The sequence below is a fragment of the Platichthys flesus genome, chromosome 1 (assembly GCF_949316205.1).
Source record: "Platichthys flesus chromosome 1, fPlaFle2.1, whole genome shotgun sequence".
Lineage (NCBI taxonomy): Eukaryota > Metazoa > Chordata > Actinopteri > Pleuronectiformes > Pleuronectidae > Platichthys > Platichthys flesus.
This window is the reverse complement of record NC_084945.1, coordinates 30,008,680-30,032,112: the sequence shown is the minus strand read 5'-3', so window position 1 is coordinate 30,032,112 and position 23,433 is coordinate 30,008,680. Positions and strand designations below refer to the sequence as shown.

At 43.0% G+C, this 23,433-nt stretch overlaps 1 protein-coding gene across 2 annotated transcripts; it reads right to left on the bottom strand.

Moving 5' to 3' along the window:
• Positions 1 to 7,292: 7,292 nt before the first annotated feature.
• hdgfl3 (HDGF like 3) lies at positions 7,293 to 22,771 on the bottom strand. Of its 2 annotated transcripts, none has more exons than XM_062390912.1 (6): positions 22,588 to 22,771; positions 15,676 to 15,752; positions 14,928 to 15,066; positions 14,495 to 14,656; positions 12,271 to 12,405; positions 7,293 to 11,827 (listed from the first exon to the last, which is right to left on the bottom strand). In XM_062390912.1, exons 1-6 carry the CDS (start codon positions 22,669 to 22,671, stop codon positions 11,801 to 11,803), a joined length of 624 nt encoding a protein of 207 aa, XP_062246896.1. In that variant the 5' UTR covers positions 22,672 to 22,771; the 3' UTR covers positions 7,293 to 11,800. The 2 variants fall into 2 exon arrangements, with proteins under 2 accessions (XP_062246896.1, XP_062246894.1); XM_062390910.1 differs by having other exon boundaries at positions 12,276 to 12,405.
• Between the last annotated feature and the right edge of the window lie 662 nt (positions 22,772 to 23,433).

Below are 23,433 nucleotides of genomic sequence, written 5' to 3'. Positions count from 1 at the left end.
AGGCTATCCAGAAAACCAGCCGGGAAAAGAAAAGAATAAACGGTGCTCTAAGCTGCTCTCCAGGTCCTCTCAGTAGTTGATAAACTTCTTATGGGCTCAAACTATTCCCCCAAACTATTATATCGAGTACCAGTAGCAGTAATATCGCTCCGTTATTCCAACTTCTCCACTTCTCATCAGGCTCCGTCTGTCTCCACACTCGACTGCACCTCTCTGACTCGAGTGAGGAGGCGGGACTTAGACCGTCTTTCACCAATAACATGCAGTTATTTCACTTTGAACCAATAGGCTCACTTGTTGTCAAGTTTCTTGACAGGTAAAACACTTCCTGAGCAAAAAGGAAATTACTTTATAATAATAAATTAAATACAGAAGAAATGAAACAGAATTGTTAATTAAATGAAAGGAATTCTCAGTAAGGAGGAAATATAAATAATACTATAAATAAGTGTTTTGGTAACAACTGGTTTACCCAGAGGGTTACACCCTCCCCCCTTAAATGTGTGCCCGTCCCGTGGCATGCTTAAAGGGCTGCTGGATAACTGGCTGTGTTACTTCAAAGAGACTGTCTGATAGCCAGTCTCTACTGTCAGAATCATTTAGAGAATTAGCAAGGGCGGTACTTAAACCTTGAAACAAGGAAGTAACGACAGAAACTAGAGGATTCCCTAACTCAGGATAATGCAACCGACGAGATGGCTCACGTTGTCTGAATGACCTCCTGACAGGAATGTTTGCTTCTGTTTGAACTATTGTTTTCGCTTGTCTTACTGTCTCAGTTTCGGTTTGATCAGCTGTCTTTTCTGTACCAATCAATTGTTTGCTGACGGATGAATCTCCAGCCTCCAGTTCCATAAGATTTCTCTCTACAGGCTCTGGACTGGCACAGACTGGAGATGCATACGGCAGGTCTACAGTTAAGTTCTGATTTTCTGTTTCAGTTAACCTGTTAGACTCCCTTTCAGGTGAGTTTTCAACCTCAACTTCAGGTACCTTTTGAGACTCCATTTTAGGTGAGTTTTCAGCTTCATAAGGTGTTAGTGTCTTAGCAGATTCAACTGCTCTTCTAACAGATGTTGCATCAGACAGGGTATCCCCTCCAGCTTTTATTACAGATGAGTCATAAGCATCCAGGCCCATCTTTCTTTCAGGCTGAGGGATATCATTTGGTCTTGAAACTTCCGGAACCAAACCTACATCAACAGGGCTCTCATTATCCTTGCACGGCACACGTGCTGGTGTCTGTTTTGGTATATGATACTCTCTGACAAAACTGTCGGTGACATCTGGTAAGGTGGCAGTTATATACCAGCTTTCATAGTTGTCATCATCTGAAGCAAAGGGTTCTTCAACTTGTTGGATGACACTTTGCTGCCTTGTTCTAGGTCTCTTTGGACTACTTTTCATCCTTTGTTCCTCACGGTCAGCTGTGGGAAGAAATCCACAAGGAAGTAAAAGGTCTCTGTGTAATGTCCGAGATGGTCCATCCTCTTTTTCAGGTTTCACAGAATAAACAGGCAAATCTCCCATGCGCTTGGTAACCACATAAATCATGGACTCCCAACGATCTGCCAGTTTATGTTTGTTCCGAAGACGGAGGTTACGCACCAGTACGCGATCCCCGACATCTAGCACAGACTCTCTGACAACTCTGTCAAATCGCTTTTTGTTTTTTTCTCCAACCTTGCGAGAGTTTCCAATGGCAGTCTGATAACTTTCTTCCAAGTGAGATTTCAGATTCCTCACATACTGAGAATGTGAGCTGGACTCTCTTCCTTTCACTGGCAATCCAAAGGCTATGTCTATGGGTAACCTTGGTTGTCTCCCAAACATTAATTCGTACGGAGAGAAACCAGTAACATCATTCCTCGTGCAATTATAAGCATGAGTAAGAGGTTTGACGTGGTCTCGCCACTGTGACTTTTCTTTATGTTTTAGAGTGCCTAACATGCTGAGGAGTGTTCGATTGTACCGTTCAACAGGGTTACCCCTGGGGTGGTAAGGGCTTGTTCTCACCTTACGGATGCCTGCCAATGCACATAGCTCTTTGATGGTATTAGACTCAAAGTCTCTACCCTGGTCACTATGAAGGCGCTCAGGGAACCCATAGTGGACTAGGAAGTGTTCCCATAAGGTTTTAGCAACAGTGTTGGCCTTCTGGTCTCTGGTAGGAATAGCTACGGCATATTTGGTAAAATGATCCGTAATGACAAGAACATCCTTGGTGTTCCGGCTGTCTGGCTCTAGTGAAAGGAAATCCATACAGACCAACTCCATTGGCCTAGTAGTCTGGATGTTCACTAGTGGGGCAGCTTTGTCTGGCGGGGTCTTCCTTCGAACACATCGCTCACATGTTTTCACTTTTCTCTCTACATCTGCAGCCATCTTCGGCCAGTAGAATCGTGATCGGATAAGTTCAAGAGTACGTTCGATCCCCAAATGTCCCATGTCATCATGGAGGTTCCTGAGTACAATAGGTCGCAGGATGTCTGGAAGTAATAACTGAAATGTGGTTTCTCCCTCACACTCCCTTGTTCGATATACCAGGCCCGACTTCATTTGAAGCCGTTTCCACTCCCTCAGGATTAATCGTATTTCAGGAGAATCTGCTGAGTGATCTGCAGGTAAGTCGCTGCCACATTCCATCAAGCTGATAACTTTGCTGATGGCAGGATCCTCTCTTTGTAGTTTTATGAGTTCAGACTCACTGTATTTAGGCACAGTTAAGGCTCCATCCTGTGACTCATCCTCCTCAAATTCAGCAGGTATTGCATCTGCATGAATGGCAAGTGATTCAACATATCCATGGAAAGGTGAGAGTTCTTGAACTTGCCTCACAGTATGTGTTTGACAAGCAGCTTTGACAACATCTGGGCCCACCAGTTCAACCTCCTTTTCAGATGCCAATAGGTGGGAAGTGAACCGGGCAATTCTTTGGATCTCCTCTTCTGATATGGCATCATTTTCCAATGCAGCATGAGGTCTCCTTGACAGACCATCCGCATCCATATTCTGTTTACCAGCTCGGTACTTGATGTCAAAAGTGAATGTCGATAGCGCAGCTAGCCAACGGTAGCTCGCAGCGTCGAGCTTGGCAGTGGTAAGTAGGTATGTCAAGGGATTGTTGTCTGTGACAACAGTGAAGGAGTTCCCATACAAATAGTCATGAAACTTTTCTGTGATTGCCCATTTAAGGGCTAAGAATTCAAGTTTGTGCTATGGGTATCTCGCTTCACTGCGGGAGAGTCCTCTACTTGCATAAGCAATTACACGGGTTTCTCCGTTTTGTTCCTGATACAAAGCAGCTCCTAATCCTGTTGTGCTGGCATCAGTATGGAGCACATAAGGAAGTTTTGTATCTGCATAACCAAGAACAGGTGACGATGTCAATTTGTGTATCGTCTCAACAAAAGCTTTCTGACACTCGACACTCCAGCGTTCACCAAAGGGTTCCTTTGGATGGAGGTATTTACCATCACCAAAAGTGACTTTGACTCCCTTACGCCTAGGTGGGTAACCAGCAGTAAGGTTGGTCAAGGGTTTAACTGTCTTTGAATAATCTTTTATAAACCTTCGGTAGTAGCCGGAAAAGCCTAGGAAAGATTGGAGCTCCTTTAAATTCTGGGGTCTCGGCCAGGTTTTTAAGGCTTGGATCTTTTCAGGATCAGTCTTCACACCTTCTGTGGACACAATATGTCCCAAGTAGCGAACTGAAGTCTGGAAGAACTTGCATTTATCGGGTGAAAGCTTCAAGCCATATTCCCTAAGACGGTTGAGCACATGAATGAGCCTAGTCTCATGCTCTTCAAGAGTGTCCGAAAACACTATCAGATCGTCAAGGAAAACCAAGACCTCCTTTAGATTGATGTCACTCATGCACTTCTCCATGAGCCGTTGAAACGTGCTCGGAGCATTAGTGATTCCCTGGGGCATTCGATTGAATTCCCAAAATCCAAAGGGACACATGAAGGCAGTTTTTGGCTTGTCACTTTCATTCATCTCAATTTGGTAATATCCAGCCTTCAAATCCATCACAGAAAACCATTTGGATCCAGCGAGGGCAGAAAATGACTCCTCCAGGTTTGGCAATGCATAAGCATCTTTTATCGTTTGCAAGTTAAGTTTTCTGTAGTCAACAAATAAGCGTATATCACCATTTTTCTTTCTTACTACTACTATTGGTGATGAGAATGGTGACTCTGATTCTCGGATTATACCTGCATCAAGAAGAGTTTTGAGGTGCTTTTTGACTGCTTCATAATCATGAGGATGAATTGGGCGGCTTCTCTGTTTGAATGGCGTCTCATCTTTCAGTTTGATGTGGTGTTGGATTTTCGTTGCATGACCAAAGTCAAGATCATGCTGAGCAAAGACATCAGAAAAAGTACAAAGCTTCTGAGTGACTCTTTCTTTCCACTCCTCAGGAAGATGAGTGCCAAAGTCAAAGTTCTTAACAGGATACCTTTCCCTTGTTCGGTGACTAGAGCAGTCAACAACAGTCTTCTGACCACGACCATCAACTGAATGATGGTTCTCAATGACAGCATCTGCAACAACTAGCTCTGCAATGACACAGTTGGTAGGCAGAATTATGTCATGTTCAGTTTCGTTCCTAAGGAAGATAGGCAGCTGGTTAGAGCCATGCTTTGGTAGGGAAATGAGGCAACAGTCCACAAACACGCCACCTGGCAAGTTTGATGTGGATGGTTGCTCTACTAGGGCACATTCCTCTGTGTTAACTGAGTTGACACACATACAGCCTTCAAGCAACACTTTCTGTTTTGCTGGAAGGACTTCTTGTTTCCTCCCTCTAAGCTTCACAAAGCCAAGTTTCCCACTTGTGGCCTGTTTTTGCCTCATTTTGAGTGTGTGAAGGATCTGTTTGTAGCCATAGCAAGATGATGTTTGGGGAAGTGAGGATCTTTCACAGCAGTGATCATATAGGGGGTCCAAAGTGTTGATGCCGATTAACAATGGGACATCACTGTTTGACCGGAGATCAGGAACGATTAAAGCCAAAGTTGCAATTTCAGGCCCGGACTCAAGAAGGGCTTTAGGAAACTTAAGGTTGATCTCTACATAACCCAGGTAAGGCACAGGTTACCCATTTGCTCCTTCTACTTCAAGTATATCACTGATTGGCTTAATAGAATGCTCAGATAAATGGGTTTGATAGAAGGATTTGGCCATGGTGGTAACCTGTGATCCGGTGTCGAGTAAACAACCGCAGTCAACCCCACCCACATTAACAGTGGCTGTGCACTTGCTACCTACCAACCGTTTTGGCAGTTCTTTTTCTTGTGTGACTCTGTGGGTTTGAATCACAGTTTTCTGTCTGCCTGTAGATGGGGAACATGGTGTTTTCTTGGCTTCTATTTGTCCCTCAACAGAAGCCTGTTCTATTTCAAAGGAGTACAGAAAGAGCTGTTCTGGGTCTCCCAAGCACGCTGCTTCTCTCTGAGCTCCATTTTCTAGGCCTGCACTAGGGTGGGATTGGGCATGTTACTGCAGGTGGATGCAATGTGACCATCCTCACCACATCTGAAGCAATTACATGGCTTCGGTCTCACTGTTGCAGTGATTTGTTGAATTTGTATTTCTGACTGAGCAGTTTTGGTCTTCTGTTTTGTACTTTCTGTTGCTTTCTTTTTCACAGGCTTCTCTGAACCGCATGCACTGAGTTTTGCTACCTGAACCTGGAGTTCAGCAATTTGCTTCTTAATGTCATTGGTTACAGTTAAGAAAGCTTTTTCTGCTTTCTGCACCATGTCAATATCTTCAGTATAGGGCATGTATGCAGCTTGCATGTTCGACATTGCCTTTGGCTTTACAAACCCTAAGTGTTGCTTCATTCTGTTGGCCTTGTTAGCCTGTTTATCTTCCTCAGTTCGCAGTGAAAGAAGAAGCTCTGCAAATGATGGTGGTTTATCCTTGCGCTGTTCAAGTTGAAGACTGGTAATCAGGGTGCTGTTCCAACATCCACGGCAGAATTGCTTGAGAAGTTGTTTGTCAGAGTCACAGGCAACAATTCCTCCTCTACTGACCACGCAGCTTAATGCTGTATGTAGTCGCTGCAAGTAATCAGAGGCTCTTTCTCCAACATTTTGATTGTTGTTCAGGAATCGAGCGAAAAGCTCATCCCCATCCTCAACAGTGGCATAAGCAGAATCAAGTAAGTTCAGGTATTCACTAGGTGAGGCTTGAGGACCTAATGACTTGACTATGTTTGCAGCTGGTGATGAAAGGCTTTCAACAATTCTCTTCACCAGTTGGCAATCACTGATGGATGGGTCATTCAAGCAGAATTGGACACTGTTGCGCCACGTGTCATAATCGACTTCGAAGTTTGGCTGGGGAAATCGATCAGAGAATGATTTCAGTTTGCAAAAAGAGTGCATCTGTGAAGCAATTTCACCACTCTTAACAATGTGCTCAACTACAACACGCTGTACTTCAGGAGTGCTGAGTTGCTCTGAGGACAAGTGGAAAACACTTGTTCTCTCTTTCCTTGGAGAGGAAAAGTCTCTGATTTCAATGCCAGTCTTGGGTTCGTGAGAGGTCTGAATCACCTCAACAGAAGCACTGACATGTGAAGTCTGAGAGTCAACAGACTCACTGATCCTAGCTAGCTCCTCATGGAGGATATCTTCAAATTGCCTGCCACTTAGCTTAGCTAAATCTCTTAACCCAGAAAGGTAAGTATTTGTTGCAGTGGTGCCTGCATCCACAGTGTAAACACTGGCAAGACTCTGAACGTGGTGAATAACATAAGGATTGGCGGTACATGGTCTTTGCAAAGGTAAGAGACCTGTTTCAAGTGCTTTCACAGCGGTACCATATTCAAACTCGACAATAACCTGAGGCTCAGAGTCTGTAGTAGGTATGTTGATTAACCTAGAAATTGACCCATATTGCTTGAGGAAATCAAAAATGTCATTGTCTACCTCAGTTTTAGTTAACCCACTAACTAAAACAGCATTTGGAATTTTCACGTTCTCTGTTACAACGATATCCATTTTCCTTATCACAATCAGGGGTGAGAAAAAGCAATACAAAACATGAAATCTCAATGGCCCCTATATTCAAAATACACTCCAGTTACTCAAAAGGTGTCCGATTAATCTGTTTATAAATGGTTATCTAGAAACCAATACTCCTCCTGGCTGGCTCGCCAAGTTTTACTGTGTAACCCACATGGAGGGTAGGTGCACACTGGACCAGTATAACCTAGATTCGTAGGGAGGAGTAATTAACAGGAATCAGACACCAGAATGAGCAACCATAACACAGAGTTAAGTTTAAATCAAAACAATTGTATTAACACACAAAATATTTACAACATTGCCGGCATTCAGTTTAGTAAAATTAGAAATGTCTTTTGAAATGGGTGCACCCAGAAAATAAAAGTAATCCTCAAAAAATAGGATGTTCTGCTAGATTCAACTGTCCTTTGAGGTTCTTCCCCACAGTCCTACCACACTGACAGCAAGGTAGATGAATGCTAGAAGCGCTCCTCAATCCAGGTGCTCAACACGGGTGGCTCGCCATCTCCCTCGTCAGGGAGAGATTCCAATCCAACTCAAAGTTCAAGGGTATCCAGAAAACCCAGCCGGGAAAAGAAAAGAATAAACGGTGCTCTAAGCTGCTCTCCAGGTCCTCTCAGTAGTTGATAAACTTCTTATGGGCTCAAACTATTCCCTCAAACTATTATATCGAGTACCAGTAGCAGTAATATCGCTCCGTTATTCCAACTTCTCCACTTCTCATCAGGCTCCGTCTGTCTCCACACTCGACTGCACCTCTCTGACTCGAGTGAGGAGGCGGGACTTAGACCGTCTTTCACCAATAACATGCAGTTATTTCACTTTGAACCAATAGGCTCACTTGTTGTCAAGTTTCTTGACAGGTAAAACACTTCCTGAGCAAAAAGGAAATTACTTTATAATAATAAATTAAATACAGAAGAAATGAAACAGAATTGTTAATTAAATGAAAGGAATTCTCAGTAAGGAGGAAATATAAATAATACTATAAATAAGTGTTTTGGTAACAACTGGTTTACCCAGAGGGTTACACAACAATGTCAAAATGGAGCACAATCTCAGAGGCGAGTTTCCAGCGCTCAGTGAATTCCAAAGTAAAGGGAGGAACTACCCACTTCAAGTATGGTGTTCTTAATATAGTGAGTGGACAGTATATCATACTTTATGAATGATGTTATCCTGACTAATATACATTGTGTAATATCAGTAATGTGCTAAATGTGATATACAACATGTGACATATTCCATCCATCTTCAAAAACAAGCTGTAGTCCATAGTAATGGTTATGAGGAGGGTTAATACCTATAGTGCTGTTATGTGGAGGCTGTGGCTGAGGGGGTAGAGCGGTTGTTCTCCAACCTGAAGGTTGGCATCTTGAATCCCAGCCCATGCCAAAGTGTCCTTGGGCAAGATGCTGAACCCCCCCCAAAAATGGCCCTAATGGATGCTACTTGTCGCTTTGGATAAACCATCAGCTAAATGACATGTGATGTAATGTGGTGGGTTGTCATGAAAGATATCAGCTAGCATGCTAATGTTACCATGTTAATTGGGAACATGGTAGCAATTAGCATGGTAATGTTAAGGGTCTACAGTTTTTCTCTTTGGCACCACCCATAGGGAAATCTTAGTACATTTGTTGCCAAAGTGGCATTATATTTCCATTTGAATCCATGCAACAATTTAGTTGTATAGTGTGTGATGAGCATTACAGCCTTTCTTGGCATTCCAATTAGTTTATTTTGTAAAAAGTCTCCTCCATAAACAGCAAACCAGTTTACTGCAAATTACAAACGTTGAAAATGTAAAACATGTTCCTAAAAAGAGGCATAACAAAGGTTTAAAGGGAATAAAAAACATGAGTTTACATACAGAAGTTTTCTCATTCAACAGTCATCAAAAATAAATAAATCTATATCTCATCGAAATAGTTGGAGTAAAATAAAGGCCACTGGCACAGGGTGAAAGTCAAAGTAGACTGGTGTCATCAATCTAAGAGGCTTGGCAACTACACAATGCAGTATCACACAGCATGTTGTTCACAATGTTTGGGATAGAAAAATCATTTTCACAACTGTGGTTCAGTTGTCAGCTGTCAGCTTTAAAAACTGAGACAAGGCAACAGATCACATACTAACAAATATCAGATTTAGACACGTTCATAAAAGAATGATGTGGAGTACAACAGCAGAGCATGCCACTACAAAAGCTTTGAAATATACAGTAATCTATTCCACAGATACACAGAAGAACAGATGTGTCACTTCTCCTTAAAAAGATGAGCTGTTACCAAGCGCAGTCCCAGGAGAATAGTGGGCCTATATTCTACAACAAAAGTTAAATATACATATATAGTTAATATTGAGTTACAATGTGTAACCCAGTTGTGCACAACAATTCATACATCTATCCATGTATTTCCATTCATATTTTCCTGGGTACATAAAAGAGTAGCATAGTGTGATAGATAATGTTTAACCATTATTTACTATTTCAGAAGTCTATCCCATGACACTGATGTAAAAAATCTATTTCCAGCTACATCTAGATTGATCAGTAAACCGCAATTCCCAACATATATCATAGACAGTAGATGCATATATTTCCATATATTTATATATGGAAGTCTTACCAAATGCTTTTGTAGACAGTGACAGCTGACCATTAGGGATACAATACAGACAGGTATGCACCAGTATAAATATTGACTGATGGCTATCTACATTGTGTGATTTAATGGAGTAATGGAAAGAAGATGAACAACCTCAACCTCCTTATATCAGACCTACATATGACATGCAGATTCATTATGCTATTATAATATCTCATATACAGAATTAATATGCGCAATTAATGTGTTGTTTTCTGTGACACAGACCTCACAAACTACTTTCAAGTTGACCTTCTGTTTAGATATAAGTCAATTTTCTATATGAATCACAGTAATAAATAATCAAGTTATCTTTTTTTCCGTTTCCATAGAACTAAATCAGGTAAGGACTGACAGAGCTGTGAAAGAAATTAGGTTAAAATAGCTCACATCTAGTTAGTGAATGTTGGAGATTTATTGACTTTAATTAAGCAAGAAAAATAACTGCATTACCACAATGTTATAATTTTAAATTAAGGTTAATAAGGAGATTTTTCTAAATCAACAAACATTGTATTAGTCTTAAGCTATCAGAGCTGTGTAACCGTCAGTATTTATTGACATAGGTTAGCATACCATCCAATTTTTGCTAATACACATTTCAAGTAATCCTAGGTTCAGTGTGTATGTTTTTGTTGAAAAGGATCCATTGGCAGAAATTGAAAATAAATAATCCTAGTGTTGTTTTCACTAGTTTGTTTAATCTAAATTGTACAAATTTTTGTTCTCTTTACACTAGAATAGGCCCTTTATATTTAACTTATTAATATTTACATTGGATTGGTCCTCTCTATGGAGGCCACCATGTTTTTTACAGTAGCCCAAATTAGACTAAATAAACGCCTTTTGAGTTTGAAGGCTCCCACAGGTTCTTTCTCATGTTTGGAAGGGGAGGGTGAGGTGAGGGGTATTCAGCTGCAACATGCAACTTCACCACTAGATGTCACTAAATTATACACACTGAGCCATAGGGGTGGGAAACATTTTTTAATTATAGGAATGATTTGTTTCTGTGATTAAAAAAAATTATATAAAACAGTAGACTGACCTGTCCTTTAGGGTGGTGCATCATGACTGTATGAACAACTTCCGGATGATTTTAGCTATAATGCTGTTATGAAGTGTTCAAGGGGAGAGCGTGGCCTAAGGGATAGAGCGGGTGCTCTGCAACAAGAAGGTTGCCGGTTCGAATCCCACTCTATCCCATCTGCATGCCTAAGTGTCCTTGGCAAGATACTGAACCCCTAGATGGCCCCTCATAAAATGATGAGTGTTCTAAAAAATGTAAGTCGCTTTGGATAAAAGCGTCAGCTAAATGACATGTAATGTAATGTAATGTAATGAAAAATTAATAACGAAAAAGCAGCTAGCACTTATACAGGCATATTTTGTGGTGAGAGATCTAATCGCTTAGAAGTTGAAACCCTATACAAAAGAAGAAATTGTGAATGAGCCTTGTTGATGCTGTGTATCATCATCATCACAATTATTTAATGTTTCACCAAAAAAGCTAAATAGTTTAGCATTGGATGTTATGATAATGTAAATGGCCCTAAAAGGGATCGTTCACCGAAAAATGAAAATTCAATCATTATCTTCTCACCACTTTGCGAATGGAGGGGTGGGTGAAGTGTTCAAGTCCACAAAACACTTTGGGATTTTCAGTGGTAAACAGCGTTGCAGCCATTTCCAATACCATTGAAGTAACTACTGACTACTTCTTCAAACATAAAACAAAAACAGAAAAAGCTGCCATACTGCTCCTGTGGTCCAAGTCCTTGTGAACCACCTACATTAAAATTTGAATGTGGGCCTATGGACATCACAGGAGCAGTATGGAGGCATTTTCTGTTTTTATTCTGTTGAATTTTACGTTAGAAGAAGTTGTCCCCAGTTACTTCAATGACTTCCCAGTTTGACTGGTATCTGTGTGACAACTGGTACCAGTATCAGGGATTATCTTTCATATAAACACATACTAAATCCAACAAAGAAGAGGAGGTGGCAATGGCAGTCAGTAGATGGTGCTGATGAGAAATCATGTTGTTGGTTCACCTTTCCAACATTACAGCTACAAAGAATGATTTCCCTTTCATGCTTTCCTTCTTAATGTTCTTCTATGAGCAGCACATTCTGGGGAGACACAATATTAAGAGAAAGCGTTATTGGTAGTAGTATTAGACACTATAAGTTAAGTAAAATGTTGATCAACGAGCTTTGCAAAGATATTTAAATAATACTAAATAATAAAAGAAATAGACAAATAATAATGTGTTATTATTAGAAAACTGAGGTTGCTTATATAGTATTGGTATGGTGTTTGTATGGTGTTTATAACAAACTACTTAAAGAAAAAGACTGCACTCACAAACAGCAGTTACACTTTAGTCAAAAGTGATTTGTTTTTTGTCAAGTCAGCTTCTCCCATTCTAAAGAAGAGCAGGACTTCCAGGAAAATATTCAGTGAAAACTCCATATAATACAATAGACCCAATAACTAAATCAAATCTTGACTGAAATAATCAGTTTATTTTTACAATTAGGGTGATGAGTATGAAAGCATTTATAAATCCCACCTTACTGTCGGTGGTATTTTGGATGATGTCGTTGTCAGGGTCTTCTCCCTCTGAGCCGCTCTTCTGGTCTTCATCTTTCCTGTCCTTCTGCAGGTCATCCTCTGCAGATGAGATCCTTGACAGCTTGGAGGACTTCTGCCAAAGACGTGCAGATCAGTGTCACTTACTCAGTGTCATTAGCAACTAATAAACCAAAACACAGTAGAGGACAATTACTGTTAACAGACATGATAAGAACCTGTTGCCATTTTAAAATTAGTTAACAGTTACACATACTTAAGAGGATTCCACAGATTTAGCATTGCACTCCAAGAACTGCTGTCTCCTGATTGGCAGTTCAAAAGCAACTCAGGAACTATGTTACAACAGAAAAATAAAACTCAAACCAAATCCAAACCCTCAACCTAAGCTATCATTACATATACAGAATATGTATAGAATATATTTGTATTAGCAAACTCTGTTGAGACGTGACTTGTGGTGGTGGGTGATGGGGCAATGTGCATGCAGAGACAATATAAGAATATTCTTTAAACGTCTTACATATGGCTATTGTTCAATACCAGCTAAGAAGCCTCCAATCCCCACTCACTTACTGAAGCACACACACATCAGCCTGGTGAGAGGCCTAAAATGGGTTTGCTGCAATGAGTGAAATCTAATCTTAATGTTAAATTTACTTGAGTGATTTTTTCTACCTGTGCGAGACACACTGCAGATTACAGATCACATTTCATCTTTTGTTATCTGAGGAGATTCCAGTTCTACGGTGTATCCCTTTTACATACACCAGCACAAGACCCCCCAGCAGCGTCACATTCCTCTGGACGCACCACATGTGCTGTGCGTAATGGAGCCCAGTTGCCAAGCAACAGTGGTTGCTAAGTGATGAGCAGGATGCGTTTGACTTTTTCAACCTGCACCCATTTACAGCAGCGATGGCATGAGCACTAATACAGTAACACACTCTGGCAGTGCTCAGCTCTGCAGCACTCCATCCCTTCAACCCTAAAAGCTGAACATCATAATGAATACAGATGATCAGGGAATAATAATGTGACTGATTTTATTAATAAAGGAGAGCAGCCTGGTTTGCCTATTAAAAAATATTTGTATATTTTTTATATTGCATATTTGTAGTGGAAGACCACTTTACAGCCAATACTGTGTCCATAAACAGCAAAGTATCTGACCCATAAGTTTTCCATTTCCTTGCAGCAGACACATGTTGGAGGATTAAGTCATAAACAACTACAGTGTGTATGTTCCTGGTAATGATTGAACAGTACAACAGTGTGTAAATGGTAAATGGTTAAATGGTTTTATAAAGTGCTTTTCTAGTCTTGATGACCACTCAAAGCGCTTTACAGTAGTACAGTTGTACATTCACACACACATTTATACAGTGCATCTAATCTCAGCACTTTAGTTATTCTATGGGGGACCATTCAGGGTTCAGCATCTTGCCCAAGGACACTTCGGCATGCAGATGGGTCAGACTGGGGATCGAACTGTCGACCACTCTACCCCTCAGCCACAGTAGCCCCAAGTGTGTCTCACTCATGTGTTTTTAATGCAGGGCTGTGTCAACAGAGGAATATGATACTTTTAGGATTTGCATTAAAATGTCAAGTTGTACAAGCTAGTATGTTGAAATGGGCAGCTGTGGTTCTGCAGGTAGAGCAGGTGATCCACTTACCACCAAGCCTAGTTCCTTCAGTCTGCAAGTCATCTGTCCAATGTCCTAGGGCAAAACACTGAACCCCCAAATTGCTCCAGACAACTGTGCATTTAAGACTAGAAAAGCACTATATAAAATGCAGTCCATTTACCATCACACTGTGTGAGTGACACTGCTGGTACCATTGTCAACCTACCATTTGTACATGATCACGCAGCAACATTTACTTCAAAGCACCCAGTTCATGCAGGCTTTTTCAGAGCAAATTATAAGATTAAAAATCCTAGAGTACTGCATGTATGCCTTCAGCTTCACAGATGGATAACAACAGTAACCAAAGACCAGATTTTTCAGTGCCAAAAATGATACAGAGCCCTAACCTCTATTGTTCAGCCCAAATCTCAAAAAGACAAACATGAGATGAGAGGTGAGCAAAGACTAATTCTAGAGTCATAAAATCCTCTGAAATAATTTGTCATGGTCATGTTACCTTCAGTGCTGCTCACTTCTGTGTTAGCATGTTCCCCAGCTGAAGTAAAGTACCTGGGAGGGGGCTGTTTTTTTCTGTTTGGATCCTGTCTTATCTTCCTGCAGCTTTTCCTTGTCATCTTCCTCCTCAACAGAGTCACCCTCCTCGCCCTCACTGCTGCCATCAGCAGTGTTCCCCCCCTCTTCTGTCTCAGATGAATTCTGTTGCTGGATGGCCTGTGGATAGAAAAAGATATACACCATTAGCTTTGCTGAATCTTAAAGAAGAAATGGCTGATTCTAGAATGTCTGACACCCCAGATTTAAACGCGTGAGAGTGCAAGTTAAGACACATTCCTCCAGTTTTCTTATTCCAGCACTTTTGTTTTTATAACAGTTATTTGTGTCTTATGGTTTGGCCAGGAAACAATGAGCTTTTGTTGAGCATCAAGCCTGTTTGGCATTTCTGCTGTTCTTTCTCTTAATCACATACATAATATCTTTTGACCTGATAGCCTGTGAACTTGACTCTGGGGTTGTTCTCGATCTCCCACAGGCCCTCATTGAAGCCTTTCCTCTTGTTGGACTTGCCAAATTTGTCCTTATACTCCTTGTACGGCAGAAGATCCTTGGTGCCTAAAAATGCACTGTAGAGGGATAAGAAACATTTACTTTAACTGTAAATCAAACAGTTTGGAATACAACATACTGATACAAAGAAAGTGGAAGATTAGACAACACAGTTTTCAAATTTAGAGTTTTATTAATTATTATTAAGTCTGGACTAGCCTCTTGTATCAATGCAGAGTTACTCATTTAAGTTACCCTGGTGCTTTAAATGGTTTGTTATCTTGTATTAAATAACAAAATAAAAAATATGGATAAAAGCTCCATGGTGAAAGATGCTGGTGTGTTATCCTGATCACATGAACAAAGTTCCATATTTGAGGTCATGTGAAAACAGTGTTAATGATATGGTTGAAAGCTCCAGAAAATGATACTGGACCTTGAGTTGAAATATTTTGTCAAACTATTTCCATGGTGAAGACTGAACTTTAATCCTTGAGGTAAAAACATGTTTCAGTGTGTTTAAGTGTCCACAGTGTGTATCGGTTCAAAGCAAGGATATACTTTCATAGCTAAGTATATAAGTGTATAAGCAGAGCTGAGTTATAATAGTGCATGGCAGCTGCTTCCCTGTTAGACAATGTAAGAGTAAATGGCACATCACATCCTGGACAACAATAGGTGCCTACGTTTCATGGGTCCCAAAGAAGAAGATGGGATACTTGTTGGCAGGTGGTTTGACAGCTCCCTCTGGAAGCTCATCAATCTGAAGGACAGGGGGAGACAAATTTAATATTTATTCTACTCCCTCCACATTACACTGATCACTTTGATTTTCTGAGATCGCCACTCATCTGCTGATTTCTACTCCATTACCCTAAATGATACAGGCTGCTATGGGATGCTGCCCAGTCACACATAAACAACAACGCGTAAGGAAGTTGTGAGAGGTCACAAATGGAGCCCGACAAGCCCACTGCACTGTGGACATGCCCAATGACTCCGGTTGAGTTCATACCGTCTGCTGGTAGTGGTATTGATATACTGAGAGGCTGGTGCAGGCCCGGCCCGAGGCATAAGCGATACAAGCGGGCGCTTGGGGCCTCCTGACCGCCAGGGGGCCCCCTATCGGAAAAAAAAAATTATAATTAAAAATAATTTAAAATAATAATAATATTAAATAACTTAAACAACTGACCTGATTGAATGAAATAAAAAATACATCTATACAAGAAAATTCTGATTTTACGATCAATATATCTGCCAGCGTTCAAGTCATGCATATCAACTGCGTGCTCAATCTGCTGACAGATAATTCGCGGTCATAGACAGACACTGCATAATACTCAAGGTTAAGTTGGAAGGGACATATATAAGCATGTCATCTAAAAGGACATATCTCTCTGGTGCCCAAAAACGGAAAAAGAAAGGACAGAAGATGAGAAAAAAGAGCAAGATAACGGTATGATTGCATGATTATTTAAAATATGTTTTGAACTCATTTGAGGGAGGAGCAGCTCAAGCTATCATAGGAGTTAGCTAGCTAGCTAGCGAGTTAATGTCATCTTATATTTGACATCACATGAGCTATATTCATCAACAGTGTATGTATCTCATTAATATACATTTATCTAGGTGTATATGTCAACGATATTGGCAGTGTTTAGGATGTTCAATCAAACATGTACTGCTAGCTCTTGCCAGGCTTAATCTAACGTTAGCTCGCTGACTGAGGTGGACATTAGCACTAGTAGCTAGCTACATGAAAACAGTACTGTTTTATAAATGTGACATAGTGGTGAGTCTGACAGCGACTAAGTGCAGAGTCTTAGTCCGTGAGATATCGGTTTATATTGGAGGAAACAGCCAAAGGTGAACTTAACCTTCTAGGTGTAAGGGATGCAAGCTAGCATTGCTGTGCCTGTGAACGTTAGTAAAAGTGACATCTCAGCCAAAGATGGAGCACAATGTGCGCTCTGCTCTAAGATCTTTGTTGAGAGATGGCCTATTGGTCTTTATGAGAAAACACCATGTTGAAGTGAGGAGACGTCTGTGATAAAAATATACTTATATTGTATTAATATTATATTTAGGATGTTAAGTGTTCCTTGAACCGTCACCTTATCGTGGTGGAGAGGTTTGCGTGTCCCCGTGAACCTGAGGGCTGTGTTGTCGGGAGCCTTGTGCTCCTGGTAGGGTCTCCCATGGCAGAGTGGTCTCAGGTGAGGGGCCAGACTAAGAATGGTTCAAAACCCTCAATGAATATCGACAAAAGAGGAGATGGGACCCAGCCCGGAGGAAGCCCGGGGCCCCCGTCTGGAGCTAGGCCCAGACGGAGGGCTCGATGGCGAGCGTCTGGTGGCCGGGTTTGCCACGGAGCCCGGTCGGGCATAGCCCGAACAAACTACGTGGCACCCCCCCTCTCTTCATCTCATGGGCCCACCACCTGTGGGAAGACCCGTTGGGGTCGGGTGCGCAGCCACATGGGTGGCAGCGAAGGTAGGGGGTCTCGACGGACCAGACCCGGGCGGCAGAAGCTGGCTCTGGGGACGTGGAACGTCACCTCGCTGTGGGGAAAGGAACCGGAGCTTGTGAGGGAGGTGGAGCGCTATCAGTTAGATCTGGTGGGGCTTACCTCCACGCACAGTCTCAGCTCTGGTACCGTACTCCTGGATAAGGGTTGGACTTTATTCTTCTCCGGAGTTGCCAAGGGCGTGAGGCGTCGGGCGGGTGTGGGGATACTCATAAATCCCCGGCTGAGCGCCGCGGTGTTGGAGTTTACCCCGGTAGACGAGAGGGTCGCCTCCCTGCGCCTAAGGCTTGTAGGGGGTAAAACTCTGACTGTTGTTTGTGCGTATGCACCAAACAGCAGTTCAGAGTACTCGGCCTTCTTGGAGACCCTGAATGGAGTCCTGTATGGGGCTCCAGTAGGGGACTCCGTAGTTCTGCTGGGTGACTTCAACGCCCACGTGGGCAACGATGGAGACACCTGGAGAGGCGTGGTGGGGAGGAACGGCCTCCCTGATCTGAACCCGAGCGGTCGTTTGTTATTGGACTTCTGTGCTAGCCATGGATTGTCCATAACAAACACCATGTTCGAACATAAGGGTGCTCATAAGTGTACCTGGTACCAGAGTACCCTAGGCCGAAGATCAATGATCGATTTTGTGATCGTGTCATCTGATCTGAGGCCGCATGTTTTGGACACTCGGGTAAAGAGAGGGGCGTAACTGTCAACCGACCACCATCTGGTTGTGAGTTGGATCAGGGAGTGGGGGAAATTTCCGGATAGACCTGGTAAGCTTAAACGAGTAGTGCGGGTGAACTGGGAACGTCTGGAGGAGGCCCCCGTCCTAGGTATCTTCAACTCACACCTCCGGCGGAGTTTTTCTGGCATTCCTGTGGAGGTTGGGGGCATTGAGCCGGAGTGGGCGGTGTTCAAAGCCTCCATTGCTGAAGCTGCGGCGGCTAGCTGTGGCCTCAGGGTCTTAGGCTCCTCAAGGGGCGGTAACCCTCGGACACCGTGGTGGACACCGGTGGTCAGGGAAGCCGTCCGATTGAAGAAGGAGGCCTTCCGGGATATGATATCCTGGAGGACTCCTGACTCGGTTGCAGGGTACCGACAGGCCCGAATGGCTGCAGCTGCTGCCGTGTCGGAGGCTAAGCAGCGGGTGTGGGAGAAGTTCGGAGAGGTCATGGAGAAGGACTTTCGGTCGGCACCAAAGTGTTTCTGGAAGACTATCCGGCACCTCAGGAGGGGGAAACGGGGAACCATCCAAGCTGTGTACAGTAAGGATGGGACTCTGTTGACCTCAACTGAGGAGGTTGTCGGACGTTGGAAGGAACACTTTGAGGAACTCCTGAATCCGAATAACACGCCCTCTATGTTGGAGGCAGAGCTCGAGGTTGATGGTGTTTCATCGTCAATTTCCCTGGTGGAGGTCACTGAGGGGGTCAAACATCTCCGCAGTGGCAAGGCCCCAGGGATTGATGAGATCCGGCCAGAAATGCTAAAGGCTCTGGGTGTTGAGGGGCTGTCATGGTTGACACGCCTATTCAACTTCGCGTGGGAGTCGGGTACAGTGCCAAAGGAGTGGCAAACTGGGGTGGTGGTTCCCCTGTTCAAAAAGGGGGACCAGAGAGTGTGTGCCAATTACCGGGGCATCACACTTCTCAGCCTCCCTGGTAAAGTCTACTCCAAGGTGCTGGAAAGGAGGGTTCGGCCGATCGTCGAACCTCAGATTGAAGAGGAACAATGCGGTTTTCGCCCCGGACGTGGAACTACAGACCAGCTCTTCACTCTCGCAAGGATCCTGGAGGGGGCCTGGGAGTATGCCCATCCGGTCTACATGTGTTTTGTGGATCTGGAGAAGGCGTATGACCGGGTCCCCCGGGAGAAACTGTGGGAGGTGCTGCGGGAGTATGGGGTAAGGGGGTCTATCCTCAGGGCCATCCAATCCCTGTACTCCCAAAGCGAGAGCTGTGTTCGCGTCCTCGGCAGCCAGTCAGTTTCGTTCTCAGTGGATGCTGGTCTCCGCCAGGGCTGCGCCTTGTCACCAATCCTGTTTGTGATATACATGGACAGGATATCGAGGCGTAGTCGGGGTGGGGAGGGGTTGCAGTTCGGTGGTCTGAGGATCTCGTCACTGCTTTTTGCAGATGACGTGGTCCTCATTGGATCATCGGCCTGTGACCTTCAGCACTCACTGGATCGGTTGGTGGCCGAGTGTGAAGCGGCTGGGATGAGGATCAGCACCTCTAAATCTGAGGCCATGACTCTTAGCAGGAAACCGATGGATTGCTTACTCCGGGTAGGAAATGAGTCCTTAGCCCAAGTGAAGGAGTTCAAGTACCTTGGGGTCTTGTTCGCGAGTGAGGGTACTATGGAGCGTGAGATTGGCCGGAGAATCGGAGCAGCGGGGGCGGTATTGCGTTCGCTTTACCGCACCGTTGTAACGAAAAGAGAGCTGAGCCGCAAGGCAAAGCTCTCGATCTACCGGTCGATCTTCGTTCCTATCCTCACCTATGGTCATGAGGGCTGGGTGATGACCGAAAGGACGAGATCACGGGTACAAGCGGCCGAGATGAGTTTTCTCAGAAGGGTGGCTGGCGTCTCCCTTAGGGATAGGGTGAGAAGCTCAGCCATCCGTGAGGAACTCGAATTAGAGCCGCTGCTCCTTCACTTAGAAAGGAGTCAGCTGAGGTGGTTCGGGCATCTGGTAAGGATGCCCACTGGGCGCCTTCCTTGGGAGGTGTTTCAGGCACGTCCAGTGGGGAGGAGACCTCGGGGAAGACCCAGGACTAGGTGGAGAGATTATATCTCAACACTGGCCTGGGAACGCCTCGGGATCCCCCCGTCAGAGTTGGTCAATGTGGCCCGGGAAAGGGAAGTCTGGGGCCCCCTGCTTGAGCTGCTCCCCCCGCGACCCGACCCCGGATAAGCGGATGAAAATGAGAGATGAGATGAGAAGTGTTCACCACACTGCAATTAGGCTGTGCCTTATTTTGCCTCACTAGAATAGGAATGGTTAGGTGTGGAATTGTTTGTTGATGAGTGTAAGTAATGATGTCAAAATAAACTCATTTTTCATAAACTCACTATCAACTATGCACTTTTGCAATGTTATTTTTTCAGGAACACTGTTGAAGTATTTTGGAGCACAACCAACTGTACCTGCCCCCGATGTGTCATCAAGTGTCAGTGCCTCCACAGCTGATGATACAGCAGGTGAGGTTTTTCTTGATGGCAAATGGCTACATAGTCTTTTAATATGACATGACACATTTAAAAAAAAATAATTACATTTTTTTTATTTGTTGATTTATTTATTTTATCTTTGCAGGTTCACCCCCAGCAGACTTACAGTCACCTGAAAGTGAGGAAGAACTTTTACCCATTGAAGAACAGTTACCAGCATTGACAGTCACTGATACACCGACTTCAACCTCTGCCGGCATAACAGGTCAGTTAATCTAACAGTTTTTGTTTTATGTTGCCTTACTTAACTGTGAAATATCTTGTGTTATGTTATGATTCTATTTTTGTATCTAATGTCCCTACAGGTCCTTCTACAGCATTAACTGCTATGGATGTCCCATCCACTCCCTCAACAAGCACCAGCTATCAAGGTGGATCAACAGCTCCTCCAATTGACCCAGCTGAATGGTCAGCATTCCTGTCTGACTCAGAAAGGACTGATCTGGTAAGAAGAGGGCCAGTGCAAATTAGTGACACCTTCACCTTCCCCAAAAAATCTAATGGTCGAAGCTTTCATTACCATTATACGTGTAGACAATTAGTTAATGGGGTTTAAAAGGTTAATTGACTTTCATTATTTAATCTATGTATCTATGTAACGTTCTATTTTTTATTATATTCATGCTTGTCTATTTTGGTTTTATTTTGTAATTGGAAATTGCTAACTTAATACGCATTTGCACAGTTGCAAATTATTTATTTAATATGTTTGTGATCGTTTGTTTGGAATACAGAGGCACTATCATTATTTATTTTTTATTTTTTAATGTTATTTTTGATAATACTAATGTTTGTGTATTTTGATTTCAGTTTAAGATTGCACATTTACAAATCTGTTGAAAGATCTGTTTATTAAACTAATACTTTAAAAAAAATACAAATGCTGTTGTATTTAATTATTTTACAATTTAACTTCAGTAAACCACACTTGATGCTTTACTTTGAATATGAAAGTTTAAAATAAATCTGTGATCTAAGTGCCCTCTAAGGTTAAAAGGTGACTGTTTTGGTGTAAATAACGACTATAATAATACAGGGGTCTATCAAGGGACAAAAGTCTAGAATATTATTGGCATGAGAGCAACTGAATGAGCCTTCCAGGCCCAAGAGGTCAAGGGGCACTGAAGCCCAAGCCTAAGTCACCATCTCAATAAGTCAAAAAGCAAAATGCTATGAATATGCATAAATTTAGGTATTTCCCTTCTCCAGCTGGCCATATAAAAAATACAGGAAATCACATCTACGTAATTCAGTATTAATACAATTGATAATGTCAATTAATTCATTGTCAAATCATTGTAGTGTGACATTTTTGTCAATAATCGTCGAGCGCAAATGACTCCGCTAGGTGGGAGGGGGGGCCCCAATATCAAATTCTGCTTAGGGCCCCCGAAAGGCTTGGGCCGGCCCTGGGCTGGTGTATAGTGCTGCTGAAACAGACGCGGGTTACTCAGGGTAAACTATTGGCTCCTTTACTCCACGCGTGAAACTGAAAAGCAAACATGTGGAAAAGAAAAACACGTCGAGCTGCTTGACAGCAAATAGGTGTAAGGTGAATTACGTTACAACTCGAGAACGAGATAAATGCGGCAGGGTACGTTCTGAAGAAATCGCTCCGAATAAATATGACTTGTATCCTTAATTTAAAAATGTCTACATTTCCCCTCCGCTTGGTGGACAACAATATAGCGGGGACATGAGAAGCACGCAGAGCAGACGTGGAGCTCCGGGCACCGTCGCATCCCTCCGGTTCCCCCAGCAGAGGTGCGGCTGTACAGTGCACCTCTGCAGTGTATCAACCCCGCCTCCCTGCTCTCCCAGCCCGGCCGCAGCTCAGACTCACCCTCGCTGGCCAGTGCGGGTATCCCTTCATCTTAGCGAAAACCACATCTCCTGCCTTGTATTCCCGCGGCCGTGGTCGAGCCATGCCTCTGGATTCACACTGAAGTGCGAGAAGACTTTAAAATCCTTTATTCTCCCCGGAACTCTCAACGCTGGGCTAAATTATCCACCATCAATGTTTTTATATCAAGACTGCCGTTTACACGGAAATAAATAAATAAAGAAAAACGCGGAAAACGGGGCCTGTGAGGGCTATCCCCTTACGCACAAATTCAGGTGTAAACACGTTCGTGAATGGCCTCAGTTGGCCAGTACCTGTAAGAAGCGCAAAGTCTGTCACAGGAGGAACATTCAAACTTCCGGTCTTAGAAATAAGAAATAAAAGCAACGCTAAAGTCCCTGCATCTGGTCTGCATTTAAAATAGATGGAATGAATGTGTTCTTTAACTCAACCATGTACATATGAGCAAGTGTTGTCTGTTTAAATAAAAACACCCCGGGAAAAGAGATAATGTGTGAAAAACATAACCTTATAGAGTTAATAGTACATGGTGCAAATGGTCTGAATCTTTAACTGGTCTTCATTAAAACACATGTGAACAGCATCTGTAATACAAAATCTCTTTCAACAACACATTCGTCTTTCAGACTACTCAAGTATTAAGGTCTGCTTCTCCCTGCAGTTAAATCACAGCTGGCTCCCACTTTGTGGAAGCATCTCGTTTCAGCAAACTGATCAGCTGTTGTAGCAGACAACTCGCAGATCCTTCTTTCCACCATTTTTATAACCTAAGTTATTGAGATTTCAAGTAGTTATTGAGATTTCTTCCTTTGAATACAAGGATTT